The sequence below is a fragment of the Poecilia reticulata genome, chromosome 18, assembly GCF_904066995.2.
Source record: "Poecilia reticulata chromosome 18, P_reticulata-male-v2, whole genome shotgun sequence".
Lineage (NCBI taxonomy): Eukaryota > Metazoa > Chordata > Actinopteri > Cyprinodontiformes > Poeciliidae > Poecilia > Poecilia reticulata.
Window position 1 is genome coordinate 10530348 of NC_088847.1, and position 16721 is coordinate 10547068.

Consider the following 16721-nt stretch of genomic DNA (forward strand, 5'->3'; position numbering starts at 1 on the left):
TGCACGTCTAGAAGCTGAGATGTTTGCTTCTTTTCTTCTTTTTAAAACTCGTGTTCCTTGTTCTGCATGATGATTTTTGGTGTTGCTCACATGACGGCTGGATTCATGAGATTACTCCTTTATTACATGATTTCAGAAGGAAATTGACTGAATTGGATTGTATTCCGTTGTCCAAGGAGTAAACGGGGTTAAACATAAACGTTTTGAGAATTTTTTTTTTCTTAAGGATTTTGAAAACCATGTGTCGTTTTCTTTTTACTGTATATTTACGCTGTACTTTCTGTTGGTGAACCACCAAAAGTCCCAATGAAATTGAATTGAAGTTTGTGGCTGCAATATGACAAAATGTGGAAAAATTATTCAGTAGTTTGCGTACAAACGCTGCGGACTCTGGTGAAATGTTTTTATTTCTTGAAGGATTAGTGGTAATAGTATTCATCATACACGAGGCTTTAACAGCTAAAGCTATGGAACAGTTTCAGAAAATCACTGAATCTAGTGCAACGTCATGTTAAACCAAAGACTGTCCGCTGTAAACGTCAGGAGGATTTTGAGTCGCAGATCATTTTTTGTAGCCTGTGTCTGGATTACAAACAGGCAAACTTTCACATCATTCCTCTTTTTATTTTTTCCCCTTGTCCCGCTTTCTGTCTCCCTGCCTCCGTCTTCTCTCCCGACTTCCTCCTTCCTGTTTCTGTCCCTCCGCCAGGTGCTTTGGCTGGCCTGATTGACATTGCTGCTGATTGGATGAATGACCTGAAGGAAGGTGTTTGTCTGAGCGCCATGTGGTTCAACCACGAGCAGTGCTGCTGGACGTCCAATGAGACCACCTTCGCTGAGAGGGACAAGTGTCCTCAGTGGAAGAGCTGGGCCGAACTAATATTGGGACAGGCCGAGGTAGACTGACGGACCGGTCTTCTTTTATACCAAAAATGTATAATTTATGCGTCTTAAATATATATCTTATATATATCGTTTTAAATATCATTCCATTTTTACAAGTAGTGAATGGAAGCAGCTGAAAGTCTCACCATACTCAGTACATGTTTGCTCAGTTCAGCTTTGCTATCATAGCAAATCTTTCAAAATGTGAAGATTCACTCCGTCACAGTGGAGTTTTAAAGTTAATTACCTGCTTAAGATTTTCTTTTCATATTTAACTATTAAAAAGCTTTTCACACTGAGATTTGAACCCTGCAGTGGAGATTGTTTTTCTGTACAACTGTGTGCATGTGGTGAAAGCGTTTTCAGGTCATGACCCCTCTCGCTTCAGGGCCCCGGCTCTTACATCATGAACTACTTCATGTACATCTACTGGGCTCTGTCCTTCGCCTTCCTGGCCGTCTGTCTGGTCAAGGTTTTTGCTCCGTATGCCTGCGGCTCAGGAATCCCAGAGGTGAGGAGAACAGTATGAATCTCTTTACGAAAACACGGTTCAGACTTTCCCCTGCACAGTTACCTATTTTTCTTAAGTTGAAGCAAGTTGGGGAGGTTTTTATGAGCACGTCTCTTAGTGTTTCCCACATTAGGTTGTTTTGTGTGGGTGATAATTCAGGGTCCTTAAAAAGTAATAAATTTGTGTGTCTAAAATAAGGTCTTAAAAGATTTTTTTTAGTGCAAATCACAAGTCTTAAGTTTGTTGTGGCAGGACCTTTTACTTGATTTTTCTGTTAATTGAGGTAGTTGCAGCTATTGGTAACTAGCTGTTAGTTTACCTTTGCTGGAAAGCTAGCTTTTTGTCATATGTCATGAGAAAGTGAAAATTTTTCTCCAGTTGGCTGGATGACGTTTTTTTTCGCCAACCCGTACAAGACTGGGTTCAAAAGAACTTTTAACGTTGGGACCACGGGGCTCAAAGCTGTAGACCTGTATGCAGTGTGAGAAGCACAAAGCAGCAAGTCCTCCCATCCATCCCTTACGTTTATTGTCTTATGAGGTCTTAAATTTCATTGACGATGGTATTAAAAAAAGGTCTTGAAGTCTTAAGTTTGACTTGTTGAAACCTGCAGAAAACTCTGAAATAACAGTTTTCTTCTACTAGTTTGTTTTTCTTTTTTCTTTTGAGTTTGTGTTTTAATTAAGTTTACCACGGTAGTAGCAGTGAAATGCAAAACCAAAATGATCAGCTTCTCTTCTCCCACCCTGCTCTTCTCTGCACACAGATCAAGACAATCCTGAGTGGGTTCATCATCCGGGGCTACTTGGGCAAGTGGACCCTGATGATTAAGACCATCACTCTGGTGCTGGCGGTGGCGTCGGGGCTCAGCCTGGGGAAGGAGGGCCCCCTGGTCCATGTGGCCTGCTGCTGCGGGAACATCTTCTCCTACCTCTTCCCCAAGTACAGCAAGAACGAGGCCAAGAAGCGAGAGGTGAGGGAGCAGACGTTTAGCTTTGATTTAAAGGAACTCAGAGTTTCAGCATCTTTGCAGTTTTCTGGTAGTTTGTTCCAGATTTGTGGTGCGTAGAAACTTACGAGTTCAACTCTCTCAGGTTCTGTCGGCTGCCTCGGCTGCTGGGGTCTCTGTAGCTTTCGGAGCACCGATTGGAGGAGTTCTGTTCAGCTTGGAAGAGGTAGGTCAGCTCCTCAGTGTCGTTTTTCTGCTTTTCAATCCCGAGGCCAAACTTGAACCCTCCACACTGGGCTCTCTTCCTGCAGGTGAGCTACTACTTCCCTCTGAAGACCCTGTGGCGCTCCTTCTTCGCTGCCCTGGTGGCAGCCTTCGTGCTGCGCTCCATCAACCCCTTCGGTAACAGCCGCCTGGTGCTGTTCTACGTGGAGTACCACACTCCCTGGTACCTCTTTGAGCTCATCCCATTCATCCTTCTGGGGGTGTTCGGAGGACTCTGGGGCGCCTTCTTCATCCGAGCCAACATCGCCTGGTGCCGGAGACGCAAGTCCACGCGCTTTGGTGTGTTGACATGGTGTCTATGCATCCTTCAATAGTCTGAAGGCAATTTTTTTTTTTAAATTAAGGCCTTAAAATGCCACAGGTCACCTCAAACCAGTTTTTCTCTAAACCCAGAAGGTTTAGACTTCAGACGATGTGAAGAGTTTTTATATGTTTTCTACTCTGACGCTGTTGTCTCTCTCTTTAGGGAAGTACCCGGTGTTGGAGGTGATCCTGGTGGCCGCCATAACAGCGGTGGTTGCTTTCCCCAACCCCTATACCCGTCAGAACACCAGTGAGCTGATCAAAGAGCTGTTCACCGACTGCGGCCCGCTGGAATCCTCCCAGCTGTGCCAGTACCGCAGCCAGATGAACGGCAGCACCGCTTACACGGACAACCCCAACCAGCCGGCGGAGCCGGGCGTCTACTCAGCCATGTGGCAGCTCTGCCTGGCGCTCATCTTTAAAATCATCATGACTATATTCACGTTTGGACTGAAGGTGATCCGTTGCAGAATGTTTTCCCTAAAGCAAGCCGATGTTTTTCCCGGCCTGAACCCGTAGCGTCACCTGAACCCCCTCACTGCGTCTCGTCCTTCAGGTACCGTCGGGCTTGTTCATCCCCAGCATGGCCATTGGAGCAATCGCAGGGCGAATTGTCGGCATCGCCATGGAGCAGCTGGCGTATTACCACCACGACTGGTTCCTGTTCAAAGAGTGGTGCGAGGTCGGAGCCGACTGCATCACTCCGGGCCTCTACGCGATGGTGGGGGCCGCAGCGTGTTTGGGTGGGTAACCCAAGAGTTAAAACCTTGTACGTCGGTGGACCGCTGCCAGATTTACACCGCCTTTTTTTAAAGTTAATATTGCAAAGGAAAGATTCCTTTTAAGTTTTATGTATTAGAGATGGTTTAAGTGATCTAAGGCTATGTTCACACAGCAGGTGAATGCAAATTGGATATTTCTGCCCGTATGCGTCCCATATCCGACTCTTCAGTCTGAACGACCCAATTCCGATATTTTCAACCTCAAAAAAAATCAGATATGTGCCACTTCCATATTTGGAACGAGATTGGATACAATTTATTCCACAACTGCAGTAGGTGCAGTCGTGTCCCATTTACTCTGACTTTTACGTCATTGATATGCATCATCATTTTGCGCCAGAAGAAGCCGTACCAGACATAAACAATGGCTGAAAAGAATCTGAATTATGACATTATGAATGAAATGTGTTCCAGTGAAGTGCTTCCTATCACCATTTAACCACTGCTGGTTCTGACTTGTGTTGGATAAACTTTATAGCCGCTCCATAGACGGCAGCATCCGTTATTATAACGCGCTGCTGTGGGACGTGGCTTTGGGGTCCAGAACCGTTCACACAGAAATGTAAAAGCTGTGAGTCAGTCAGTTGTATGAACAACTATGCAAAACAAACAAACAAAAAAAAACTGTTTTGATTTCAGAAAATAAAACCTACTGTGTGAATGCAGCCCAACTCTATTCTTGTGCATAATTACATAGTGTTGGAAAATTAATAAAACTTGAACTTCTTTAAATTTTGCCACATTATAAACTCAGTCTAAAAGCAGCTTAATGAGAGTTTAAGTCACAGTGATAAAGTTATATTCTCTTCGTATGTAAAGGTTGTATTTCTATTAGATTAGGCTGTTAAGAGTGCGTCCTCTGCCCCATAGGTGGCGTGACCCGTATGACTGTCTCCCTGGTGGTCATCGTCTTCGAACTGACCGGCGGCCTGGAGTACATCGTCCCCCTCATGGCCGCCGTCATGACCAGCAAATGGGTGGGCGACGCGTTCGGCCGCGAGGGAATCTACGAGGCCCACATCCGTCTGAACGGATACCCCTTCCTGGACGCCAAGGAGGAGTTCACACACACCACGCTGGCCAGAGACGTGATGAGGCCCCGGAGCAGCGACCCGCCGCTGGCGGTGCTGACGCAGGATGACCTGACGGTCGAGGAGCTGCAGGGCGTCATCAATGAAACCAGTTATAATGGTTTCCCAGTGATCGTGTCCAAGGAGTCTCAGAGACTGGTGGGGTTCGCTCTGCGCAGGGACATCACTATTGCTATAGGTAAAACCGCAGAAGAAGATAATAAGTTAAAGAAAATGTTAAAATATTAAAATAACAGGGTGTTTGTGCATCCTTAAAAAGTCTGAAATTGATGTATATAAATTAACGCCTCAAAATGTCCTAAATTAATTTTTTTAAAAATGTAAGATGGTCTTAAATACCTTTATATCCAGGTCTTGAATTTTGCTGCAGCAGGACTATTTAAGGAAATATTTTTTTTGTCTCGAGACTTCTCTGTCATCTTTGACATTCTGTTCATGCTACCGCTAACTAGCTGCTAATATACCCTTACTAGCTGGTCAGCTTGGGTCTATCATGGTTCAAGTCCAAATTTATTTACAACCCAGTGGCATCTTTTTTACAAAGTTGAAATATAATTTGTCGTTATCTTTGAGGGGAAATACAGCTGAGAATCTATATGAGATTTTCTTTAATGCTTTTCCGTCATGGCCCAGGTCTTTAAATTTCATTCAAAATGGTCTTTAAAAGTCTTAAATTTGATTAGGTGAAACCCTGAATAACCAAATTGGGACAAAACATGAAGCTCTAAATCTATTTTTATTTCCTCCTGACAGAAAACGCTCGCCGCAAGCAGGAGGGCATCATGTTGAACTCGCGGGTGTACTTCACCCAGCATGCACCCACCCTGCCAGCCGACAGCCCCCGGCCCCTCAAGCTGCGCTCCATCCTGGACATGAGCCCCTTCACCGTCACCGACCACACCCCGATGGAGATTGTGGTAGACATTTTCAGGAAGCTGGGGCTCAGGCAGTGTCTGGTCACTCACAACGGGTAAGTAGGACACAGCTGGCGAAGAGCAAGGGGGCTGGGGGGTATCTCCCCATCCCACGCTCCCTCCCACTGCCTGGAGGATTGCTTAACCAGTCAGGGTTTGGCTCTGTGTCCCATGAAGCACATGTACTCACCGCCTGGTGCTGCATGGCCTCTCAGGTTCTGCATGGCTCAGCCTAACTGCTGTGCTGCACTCCCTTAATCCCCTCACTGAGCAGTAACAGGCAAAATCCTCGAGCTGCTGACTAAAAACTAACTACACAAACACAACAGGTGACGTTTTGGGACAAAAGAGTTGGTGAAACTTGTTGCTGTGCGACATGAATAAAAAACAAACAAACCCCAAAACAACGTGGTCGAGATGTAAGAATGTTCTGGCTGTTCTTTCAACGACCGGAACTACCAGCGTTTTATTTATCATCGTCCACGTTTTGAAGGAGTTGGTTTTGCAGAGCGCTCTCTGCTGGTGGGAAGACGTTGTGCTTGATTATAGTTCATTTATCAGATGAGTTCTGTTTGCTGTGATAACTGTGAGAGGAACAGAGCAGCAGTGTTTTTTTTTCTGTTCATTTTTTTTTTTTTAGCATTTTACTTTAGTTTTCAATCATAAGTTGGTGATATTTTGTACTTTTATTGTCAATAATTCTTTAGAAAAAGACCAAAACAAATGTCTTTCAATTCTTACAGTGACAAAGTATTCTTACCCCTTTGTGAAATTATAACCTCAAAGTTCAAAGGGTTTTAATTTGATAAATCAACACAAAGTAGTGCATGGTTATGTAGGAATTGAGGTGTGGATTTTTGTTTTTTATGAATACAAATGTAAAAAATGTATGAAATGCATTTTTGCTGAGCCTTGTTACGATATTCGTTTTAGGTAGATGGAAGAAGCAAAACTAAATTGCATGGAAATAGAAATGAATTGGCTCCGTTTACCATTTTCTCAAATTACAAGGATTATTTAATTTTTTAAAGAGGAAAAAATTAAAAGAAATCAAGATGGTTCAAAAGAAAACGGCATACTTGCTGTTTTACAGCAGAGCTTCTGTTGTGAACTGGTACAATAAATAGTGGAAATAACCTTTATTGTCCATTCATTGACTTGCATCAGTCTGCTGGTTTTGGTCTTATTGGTTTTATTGACAGAAAAATCTAAAATATCACCGCGATTCATCACCATTTATTAATACTTCATTATCACAAATGAAAAGTCACTTTTTTGTGGTTTGTTTAAATTCAGTTGTGTAATTTTCAGTGCACATTTTACTTTAACCTCATTTTGTTTCTGTTACTTATTTGTATGATTTGTGCTGCTGCTGTTTGTTCTCTTTGTGTCTCTGCTGTTGTATTGTTGTTGTTGTTGTTGTTGTGGGCAGTGTACCGAGTAACGGGTGTGTGTTTCAGGAATGTGTTGGGCATCATCACAAAGAAGAATATATTAGAGCATCTGGAGGAGCTCAAGCAGCAGACGCAGCCCCTGGTGACTAGCCCCGCCCCTTTACTCCCCTCCCCCCCCTCCACACTGTCACACCTGTCTCTTGGGCCACGACTGTTAGAAGGGGATGCATGGAAAGTGCTGTGGAAAACTGTTGACAGTTCCCCGACTTTAACATCAAGACTCCTCTCTCTTTCCTCTTGATTTCACACGCTCTGTTGTTGGTGGGTTTGGTTTGTTGTGGATTTCAAACTCATGAAGAAACATCTCCCAGTTAGCGGGCCTCTGGCTGCCATCTTCATCGCTTGTAGCTGTTGCAGTTTTGGAGCCCATCACACGTTAAAAAGCCTCTGTGGAGTTTTGTTGGTCCTGTAACGGTGGACCTGAGTGGGAACTGTCACCTTCATCACGCTGGAGCCCCTTTCAGACACGATCTTTGTAACTTCCTGTAGGTGTGCCGCCACTTGTCCAGCCTCCTCTCATGTTTGTTCGAACCGCGCTGCTTAGTTTGTCAAATTCCTAGACAAACTTTTATGGCTGCAACTGATTATTTTAGTGATTGATTATTCTGCCCATTTATTTTTGTGATTTGTCGATTAATCGTACAAGAAAAATGAGCACATTCAGCAGATTTTTCTTTTAACTACTTCAGCTTATTTTATACAATATTAGAAATGCATAAAAAATGAGAATGTTATGTTTTAAGTAGAAAAAAACAACTAATATTTTATTGCCTTAAATCGCAATAGCATGGCGTTCCTTTTGTGAATGCTTAATAATTTGTAGCAAAAGATGCATCTCCAGCTAAAAAATACCTCCAACATTTTAACTTAATGTCTTACTAAATGGAAAAAAACCATAATGGCAAAATTGTGTTGGCAGGATACAAAGATTTGCGCACATTTGTAATGGAAGTGCAGCTGCTGTCTACAGTAAACTGCTTTTTTACAATGTTTTCTTATGGGACGGTTTGCTAGACTAATGCTAGCAAGTTTTCTCTCTGTTTTCATACGACTTGTTGATCATTTATTTTGCATCAAATTTTTAATCGTTTGCATGAGGAGAAAACTCTTCTGGTCTGCCTCATAAGCTTATCAGTGCTTTGATCGTTTTAAAACTTAACAGCTGCTGTTTCAGCTGCTCTCATTGTCTTATTGTAGCCAAATCTCTCTTTCACTATGAAAACCTGTAAAAATTGGAGAAAAAAAAGGTGGAAAAATCCAGACTTTTTACATGTTCAGCACTTTACATAGTTTTGCGAGCTGTGCACAACTAATTATACCTTGATTTTACAATATTTTAATCATACTTACAATATGCAATCAAGATCTTGGTTTTGACGAAGAGACGACAAATGTAGGTCTTGAAGACATTGCTCTGCTGAAATCGGAGATCTAGAACCTCAACATTGAACTTCTTTAAGCTCTTAAATGAAGGCGCTACCACAGAGGTTTGCATGTCTGAAAGGGGGTCTGTAAAGTCCCATAGTGCAGCTCATCCCATTAAACTGCATCTGTACCAGCTGTAGTTCTGCTTAGTGCTCCCTCAGCCGCTTCATGCTAGCACCTCAACAAATCGTTCCTCATTCTGCATTTTCACAGATATTCAGTCACTTTGTCCAAAATTATTCACACTTAAACTGAAGTGGATTTTTTGTTTGGCAAACTGGTTTTATCTGGCTGGTTCCAAACAAGTGACAAAACCAGTAAAACGGGGGATAACGTGTTGCTCTTATAGAAAAATAACATGTTAATGAGGAAGATGTTCAAACTAACACTTCTTTTGCAATCGATGACGGATTTGTGATTAAATCCTGCTTTGCTGTTGTCACTTGGCTCTGGAGGCCAAAACGAAGCCATCGGCAAACTAAACGTTCACCTTAGATTTTAAAAGTAAAACAATCCGTCTGTGGGTGTGGATATTTTTGGGCTAAACTGCAGAAATCATTTATGCCTTTAGGATTCTGACCAATCAGAGATGACCCTCCTCTGTATGTTTGCAGTCACGATGCCTGTTGTGTGTCTCACATCGTCTCATCGCAGCAGTAGCCACTCATTTCATTCTCAAGTTCACTCACCAAAAGATTTCTCTCTCCATTAACAACTGCTTTTTTTCCCCTCTTTTTTTTTTGTTGTTTTCTGTTGTTATTTATGGTGTTGACTCCTCCGTTTTACCCCCCGGCTCCCCCAGAGTGACGGCGTCTGACCCGCGGCCCAAACAACGACTTGGCGAGTAGTTAGCCGCCCTGGGAAAGCGGACCACCATTATTTTACTTATCACTCTAAGTTGGAGGGTGGTTTTATAATTCCAGGAGGAAATCGACCTGTAGAGATGTGATTCACACCCACATTCCCCTCAGCTCGTAGTTGTAGTGCGTGTGGTGGAGTGGTGCCAGTAGCTGTAGCTTAGCTAGTCGGTGTGTGGTGACGACGTGGGATAAAACCCGCTCCCATGCTTTAACCTGCCAGTGTTTCCATGAGCCAGCAGAGTCCTGCCTTCTTTCAACAGATTTCTAAAGTCAGAGCCTAAGAATAAAGCAGAAGCTGTTCAATCTGTGCACTTAAAACTGGAGATGCACCGAATGCTAACGCCCGATTTTTATGCAGTGCTGCTAGCCTGCTAATACCCAAGTCAACTTTTAGGAAAAAATAATACAGGAAGATTTAAAAACTGAATTCAGATCGTTTCCCCAGCTTCCCTGTGGCTGTTCTTTATATGCATTCGGACACAAAGCTGAACAGAAATTGACTGTATGAGAAACTAAATTATTACGGTTAGCGTTATGAGATTACATTAGAATATTCTATTAGCAATTGGTGTGTGCATTCCTTAGAGAGTAGACTTTTTTCCTTAATCTTGGGATTAAGGAAAAAAAAGGAAGACTAACATTTCCAAATGCAGCTGGAGTTTCGAGACTCAAAAGCATTAAACTCTGCTGTACTGTTTCCAGCCTTCCCATTATCTGCTTAAATGCTTGCTCTCTTTTCTCAGACTGGTCATGAGAAAAGACAAGTCTGAAATGGCTTAATATAACTGATCCTACGACTGGACAATAAATCAATAGCAATATGTTTTGCATTATTTCAGATATTTAAGAAAGGGGAAAAAAAAACCCTGATCAATAATTATCTATACCAAACGCTTATATCGTGATACAGTTTTCAGCCATATCGTCCAATAATTAACAATACCGACTGATGCAAAATGTTTATACCATGGTATGTTTTTCAGCCATATCCCCCAGCCCTAGCTGGTCCTAAAAATGGCTACCTCCGAGTCTTCAGTAACAGCTTCCACACTGAAGAGTGGAGTGGTGTGTTAACTAATCGGAAAAAGAACAGATCTTTGAGTTTAGCCAATCAGGGCCGATCGAGCTGAAAAGTGATTTCTCGGTGCATCTCTAGTTGAAATTGTGACGCACTGGATTCACATGATTAGCAAACAAGTTGGCCTAAATTTGTTTACGTTTCATCATTGGATTTAAATCGTGCAAACATGCCTGATGAGTCCAACCGGATCGTTGCTTAGTGTTAAATCCAGAACATTTCAACACGGTAACAGAACGTCGGGTTACTTCAACCCTGGCTGGACGCTGCTGGTGTTAGTGGGAACACCGTGTTCACCTCCCTTCACCTCACCTGGTGCTCTCTGATCATGACAGCAGCACTCGGTCTGACCCGTGTCAGGTGTTCAGCCAGCGCCTCTCTCTCTGTCCGTAGCACCCACACCAACCACAGGTCGTCCTCGCTCCTCTCACATTTTCACTTCTCCTCACCTGCCAATAAGCTCCACTTCCCTTCTAGGGTTTCAGACAAACTGCTCTCTGCAGCAGGCAGCTGGCTTCCTCTTCGCCTGGCCTCAAATCAGAGCGCACTCCATGATCATTTCTGATGTTTGAGCTCACGACGGTTATTAAGCAGCTCAGCCGGGGCGCTCCAGTCAGCAGGAAATCTCTTCAAGCAGTGAAGCGTTGGGTAGTTAACGTCTCAGCAGTACAGATGAGAGGGGGGGGAGGGGCAGTCATGTTGCAGGAGTCTGAATTGGTTACAGATCTGCTAAAAACAGTAATGAGTCACACTAAAGTGATTGTTCCAGTTTATCATAACTTTTATCTTCACGCCTCAACGTTCCTGTTGAAAATATCACTAATGGATAATTTGGAGAACAGAAACTTGGGGGGGGGGGAATGTATGACGTCGTAGTCTGTTTTGTTTTGAATTTGAACTAAAAAGAAAAGACTGAAATAATGTAGCGTTTTCTACATCAACTTGGAATGTTTCTGCCACCTTTAGGCTTCAGTCATGCTGGAAATGATAAAGAAGAAATGTTAAAAAGCAATTTATGAAGAATGATTAAATATGCTCTGAATCATTTTACTCCTTTATTATTGCCACCTGCTGGCCCAGCTCACACTGGTGCAAATAAAACTCGTAAATTAAAACACATAGTTGAGGGATGGGTAAAAATCAAGAAAAGAAATCTCATAGATGTTTACACTTTTGTAAACATCGTTAGTTGAATATCCACAAACGCTGCAAAATACCCCCAAAAAGGTTAGAATCAAACCACTACTTTTTTCTGATTGTTGGCGTCAGAAATGACCCACCATGTTTCACTTTGGGCGTGTATTGGCTTTACAAAAATTAAGCCAATACATACATTTTTTAACATTAAAAAATTTTGAAAAATTCAAGGGGTGTACATAATTTAATCTTTTGCTGTCGGACTAAAATATATGTTACGGCAATAATTGTCACTGCTTGAAGAGTTTTTCCCATTTAAAGGATAAATCCATGTTGCTGTGCTGGGACTGATAAACTGGAACATTTCTTTTACACAGTCCGTTCAAAAGTTTACGTTATATCGAAAACACGTTTGGGATAAAGATTAGCTTGATGTTTGAAGCGGCTTGGAAAGCTGACATGTTTTAATAAAACTCCCAGCTTGTCGTTTTTGCCTCCTGATGGCGGCTTCTCCCGGCTTCCTGCTGGTCTAACTGCCGTCCAGTACTTCCGGTCTCCTCTCCGTAGGCTCCAGATCTTCTGAAGTGACTCCTCCGTCTGAAGCGGGCGCTGCTTCTGACCCGCTCTTTTCCTGCAGTTACTCTCCCTCCTGCTGGCCCTAATCTCCTCTGGGACTCGTTTTTTTGTTGGCACCGATTCTGATTACATATCCAAACAAACTAACAACAACAAAAAATAAAAAAAAATTAAAAATCCCGCTCTTGTAAAGGCCAACAAAAACGCGAGGTTTTCGTCGTAGATGTAGAGTTGAAGCACTTCCTCGCGTCTCTGTTAATGTTTCTGTTCCCTCTGTCTCCCCCTGCAGGCGGCTTCTTGGTATTATCACAAAAAAAGATATCCTTCGTCACATGGCTCAAATGGCAAACCAAGATCCAGAGTCCATCATGTTCAACTGATCCGCTCCTTCCAGGACGGCTGGGGGGGAGGAGGATGTAGCGAGGAGGAGGAGGAGGAGGAAGAGGAGGAGGTGTGCCTCCTGAACGGCTCCAATCTCTGACATCCGGACACCATTTTTTTTTTTTTTTTTGGTTTGTTTTATTTCCTTTAACATTCAGCTTTGCAGGCCCCCGAGCCTCACTGAATGACTCTCTGTGGCCCCCCAGAGACTTTTGGGCCACCAGGAGAAAAGCGACAATAAAAACATTGATATTGTCGTCTGGCTGCTGAGGACAGAAAACGGTCACGTGTTGAAGGCACTTTTTACACACACACACACACACTTTTTTTTTGCACTCAGACACTTGAAACATGCATGCTGTCTCCAAACACACTAAAACACACACACACACACACGTGCGCTGACCTGAAACGTTACCCTGTTTGCACTCTTGCTGCGCCTGCCCTCCTGTCCCGTGGGGGTCAAAAGGTCAGAATGAACCGCAGACGAGGGATGCGATGATGGGACCTCGATACTTCCTGCGCCCTCACCTCCCCTCCATAAAAACACACACATGCAAACACACACCTCTGACCTGTCCGTCCTCCAGAAACAAACAAAAAAAATAACACGTTGTTTACCTGTGAAGTATGCGTGTCTGCAGCGCCTCCACATTCCAGCCAGGTCACGATCGGAACTGCACCCCAGCTACACGAGTTGGCTTTAATATCGGTCTCCCTTCGTGCGTGTGTGGGTGTGTGTGTGAGTAAACCCAGGAAGAGATGCGCTGAGATAGAGTCGGTACTTTATTTCAAGAACAAAAATGTTCCCGTTCAGAAGGAATGAAGAGAAGAAAGTGAAAAGTTTGGATGTTTTCATTTTTGAGCCACTAGTGTGCGAGTCTGTGTGTGAGTCCATTAATTATGAAGGCAGGTTTTGTGTGTGTGCGTGTGAGTGCGTGTGTGCGTAGTTGAAGTATAAAATGAAAACTGTCAGATGAAAACCATGCTACTCAATATGAGGGTTTTTTTCACACTTGCATTTAAAAACACCTGATCTCACTGCAGCCAATCAGCTTGAAGCATCAGAATTGGTCTGTTTTGATTGGTTGAATTTGTTACAGTAAGAGTGATTCCTTTTTTACTTTTCTTTAAAACGGGCCACAAACTTCAAATTACAAATGTTGTAATCTGAATAGATTACAAAATCCCTGAAAAAATGTATTTATTTCAGTGATTCCAAAAAAAATGTAAACATGCATGTGAGAGTCTTTACACATGGTGTGATTTCAGGCATTTACTTTAGCTAATTTTGACTATTTATAGCACACACTTAAAAAAAAAACTTTTAAAAGAAATGAGATTTGCAGACAATTGTAACATTAAATCGTATCAATAAAACATTTATTATAGAATTGAAATCATACACAAAAGTATGTCAACTTTTGTGAACTTGGTTAGGGTTTTGAGAGACTTGTTTAATAATTGAAAAATTGTCTTATCTGAAATGGAGCAACTTTTTTTCTTCCACTCAACTTTCCAGCAGTTGTCATGGATACAGCCCTCTATAAAAATCCAGCTTCTTCAGTGAAAACATTTTGAGACTCACCCTCAGTGACTGCAGGACTCGGAGGATCAACCCAGCAGTGCTCCCTATAAATGTATAATATTAATCTAAAATCACTTGTTTTATTGGACTTGCATGATATTCTAACTGTCTGAGAAAGTAAAATTTGGGTTTTGGTTATTTGTAAGTCAAAATGAGACAGTTAATAGAAAAAAATGCTTAAAATCTACTACTACGTATGTATGAGAGTGATTTCTTGCATTGCTGAAATGTTTTCCACCTTGTAACCAGGAACATCTGAGCTGCTTTAGCTCTCAAGTCATTTGACCCCTAGTTTGTTTTTGCTTACATTTTTTTAATATAAAGAATAATAATTGTGTCGTTCTTTGAAACCAGATCTAAATTGTGTAAAAACTACCAAACATATTTTGTCTAAGTTTTGGCAAAACAATAACTGATTTATAAACAGTCCCCTAAAGTGTGATCCTACAGCCGACTGTCTTAAAAACTGTCTAACCTGCAGCCTGATTCGCTGCTTTTGCTTTCCGCTCCTCTAAATCTGAACGGGTGTCTGCTGCCGCCCCCCGGCAGGCGTTCTTTGTGCTCCTCTGGTCTCGCCACGCCTCTGAAGTGCCTGATGGGAGATCGTCAGGCGTCGCTTCCTTTCTTTTCGTTCTTTGTCCTCGCACACCTGACATTTCAATTGGAAATTATGAAGGGAGGAGACCGCGGATAAGCAGTAGCACATATAGAGTGGAGAGTGTGTGTGTGTGTGTGTGAGGGGTGTGACTGTGGACCTGTGTGCGTCTTTGCGTTGCGGTGACTGTCCTCCTGTGGTTCAGCGGGGAGCAGAGCATCATCTTTGTCAACCAGTGGTGTTGCCTAACATTGTATTTCATACTGAACCCGATGTTCTCCTTTATTTTATAATTTATGGGTAGTGTCGATACAGTTGTGAATTATTATTCTGAAGAATTTTATGTATGATTACATTGTTTGATTGTACAATAAGAACAGAGAATATGTAAAGAAAAATAAACTTGTTTTAAATTAAAAGGAGAAAATATTGAAATTGCACAGATGAGTCTGTGTGATGCTGTCGGCTGAACTTGAACAGACTTCACATCCTGTCATTTCTGCAACAACTGAAGATTAATATATTTAAGTCTTTCACAGTAAATATAGAAGTCTGAAATTATTTAAGATTTCTGAGCTTAATACAGTGCCTTGTAGTACTCCTAGCCCTTAAAAAAACATTAAAAATACATTTTGTTGGGATCTCATGACAGAGCAACATGTCCAATAGTTATGAAATGTAATGAATATGATTCACGGTTCAATATTTTTGCTTTTTGTTGGTTTGTTGCATGAAATCATTTTTAAGGTGAAAACATTCAGCTATGAGAAGATTGGATTTATTTCCAAGATCTCAATTTTCTAATATTTTTATCATCTGAGTACATAACCTTTACTTGGTTTCATTCTCTAAATATCCCTTAATTCATTATTAAGACTCAGTTTAATCAGCGTCGTTTTAAAATCTATAAACGCCACTGAATTACGACTGAACGGTGATTCTTTCTAGTACAGATTTTGACCTACGGTGCTTTTAGAGGCACAGCGTTCATTTCAATTAAGTTGCCGCTCAACAAACAGTAATACTCCTCATCCAAAGAGATTATTTTCTGCTGAACTCCACTGATTGTGTATAGAGACAGTCCTTATGGAAGGACAAATGCGTCTTTCAATTATTGTGTTCCAGCTCAGATGTAGGGCTGGTTTTTAGAGAAATAAATGTTTTTGGATGCATTTCTTCAGTAATAATGTTGGGGTTTAGGACTAATCTACGTTTTCTCTTTTGGTGCCTTTCCTTTAAGATTTTTTTTAAACCTTTTTTTTTTCTGCCTTTTGAAGGAAACCGAGAACAGGAGTTGATGTTGGGAAAGCCGCAGGGGGTCTGTGGGAGCCCACTGCCACACGACGCATCCTATTTTCTCTAAAAAAAAATTTAAAAAAAGCATAAAGACTAATATTCCTGGTCCAACAATGTAAACAGCAATATTTTAGTTGTAAAACCTAAAATTCTCGAATAATGAAACAAAAAAAGACAGTTTTCATGAAATTGTCCATCTTTTTTCTTATCAGCGTTTCTGTAAGTTTCATTAACTCAAATAAGACTTAGTACCACTATGAATTAAATTGAAGACTTGCCTCACCGCCGCGTTTTGAGTAACGCTTAGTGTGAATTAAGTTTTAGTTAAGGTTAGTAAATTAAATCAAAACAGCATTACAAACACTTTTTCAAACTTTTCTATATCAAAGCTGCAATAGGTAAAATTCATTAAGAAAATTTTTTTCTGCATTGGTTGTGTGGGCTGCGCAGTTGGTAACACTGTTGCTTTGCAACTAGTGTAGGTTAGAGTAAGGGAAAATGTCTGGGTTAGGTATAATCACAACCACTAAAGTGAATGGAACTCAATGCAAAGTTCTGATATGGGTAGAAATACAAACTTATGTATTTCTATTTTAGTTTTTGCAAGACTG

General features: G+C 41.7%; 1 protein-coding gene across 6 annotated transcripts in view; it reads left to right on the top strand.

The window, feature by feature from the left end:
• clcn3 (chloride channel 3) overlaps positions 1 to 15254 on the top strand; it is a 37867-nt gene extending 22613 nt beyond the window's left edge. For 3 of the 6 annotated variants that reach the window (XM_008427922.3, XM_008427924.3, XM_008427923.3), the window contains 11 exons: positions 710 to 897; positions 1274 to 1396; positions 2163 to 2369; positions 2491 to 2571; positions 2657 to 2909; positions 3097 to 3389; positions 3490 to 3676; positions 4586 to 4984; positions 5560 to 5776; positions 7181 to 7256; positions 12540 to 15254. In XM_008427922.3, the coding sequence (XP_008426144.1) occupies positions 710 to 897; positions 1274 to 1396; positions 2163 to 2369; positions 2491 to 2571; positions 2657 to 2909; positions 3097 to 3389; positions 3490 to 3676; positions 4586 to 4984; positions 5560 to 5776; positions 7181 to 7256; positions 12540 to 12731 (2216 nt within the window). In that variant the 3' untranslated portion in view covers positions 12732 to 15254. Of the gene's footprint in view, positions 1 to 709; positions 898 to 1273; positions 1397 to 2162; positions 2370 to 2490; positions 2572 to 2656; positions 2910 to 3096; positions 3390 to 3489; positions 3677 to 4585; positions 4985 to 5559; positions 5777 to 7180; positions 7257 to 9401; positions 9440 to 12539 lie in introns of all 6 variants that reach the window. The other 3 variants (XM_008427926.3, XM_008427928.3, XM_008427927.3) reach the window with 2 other exon arrangements.
• The last annotated feature ends 1467 nt before the right edge of the window (positions 15255 to 16721 follow it).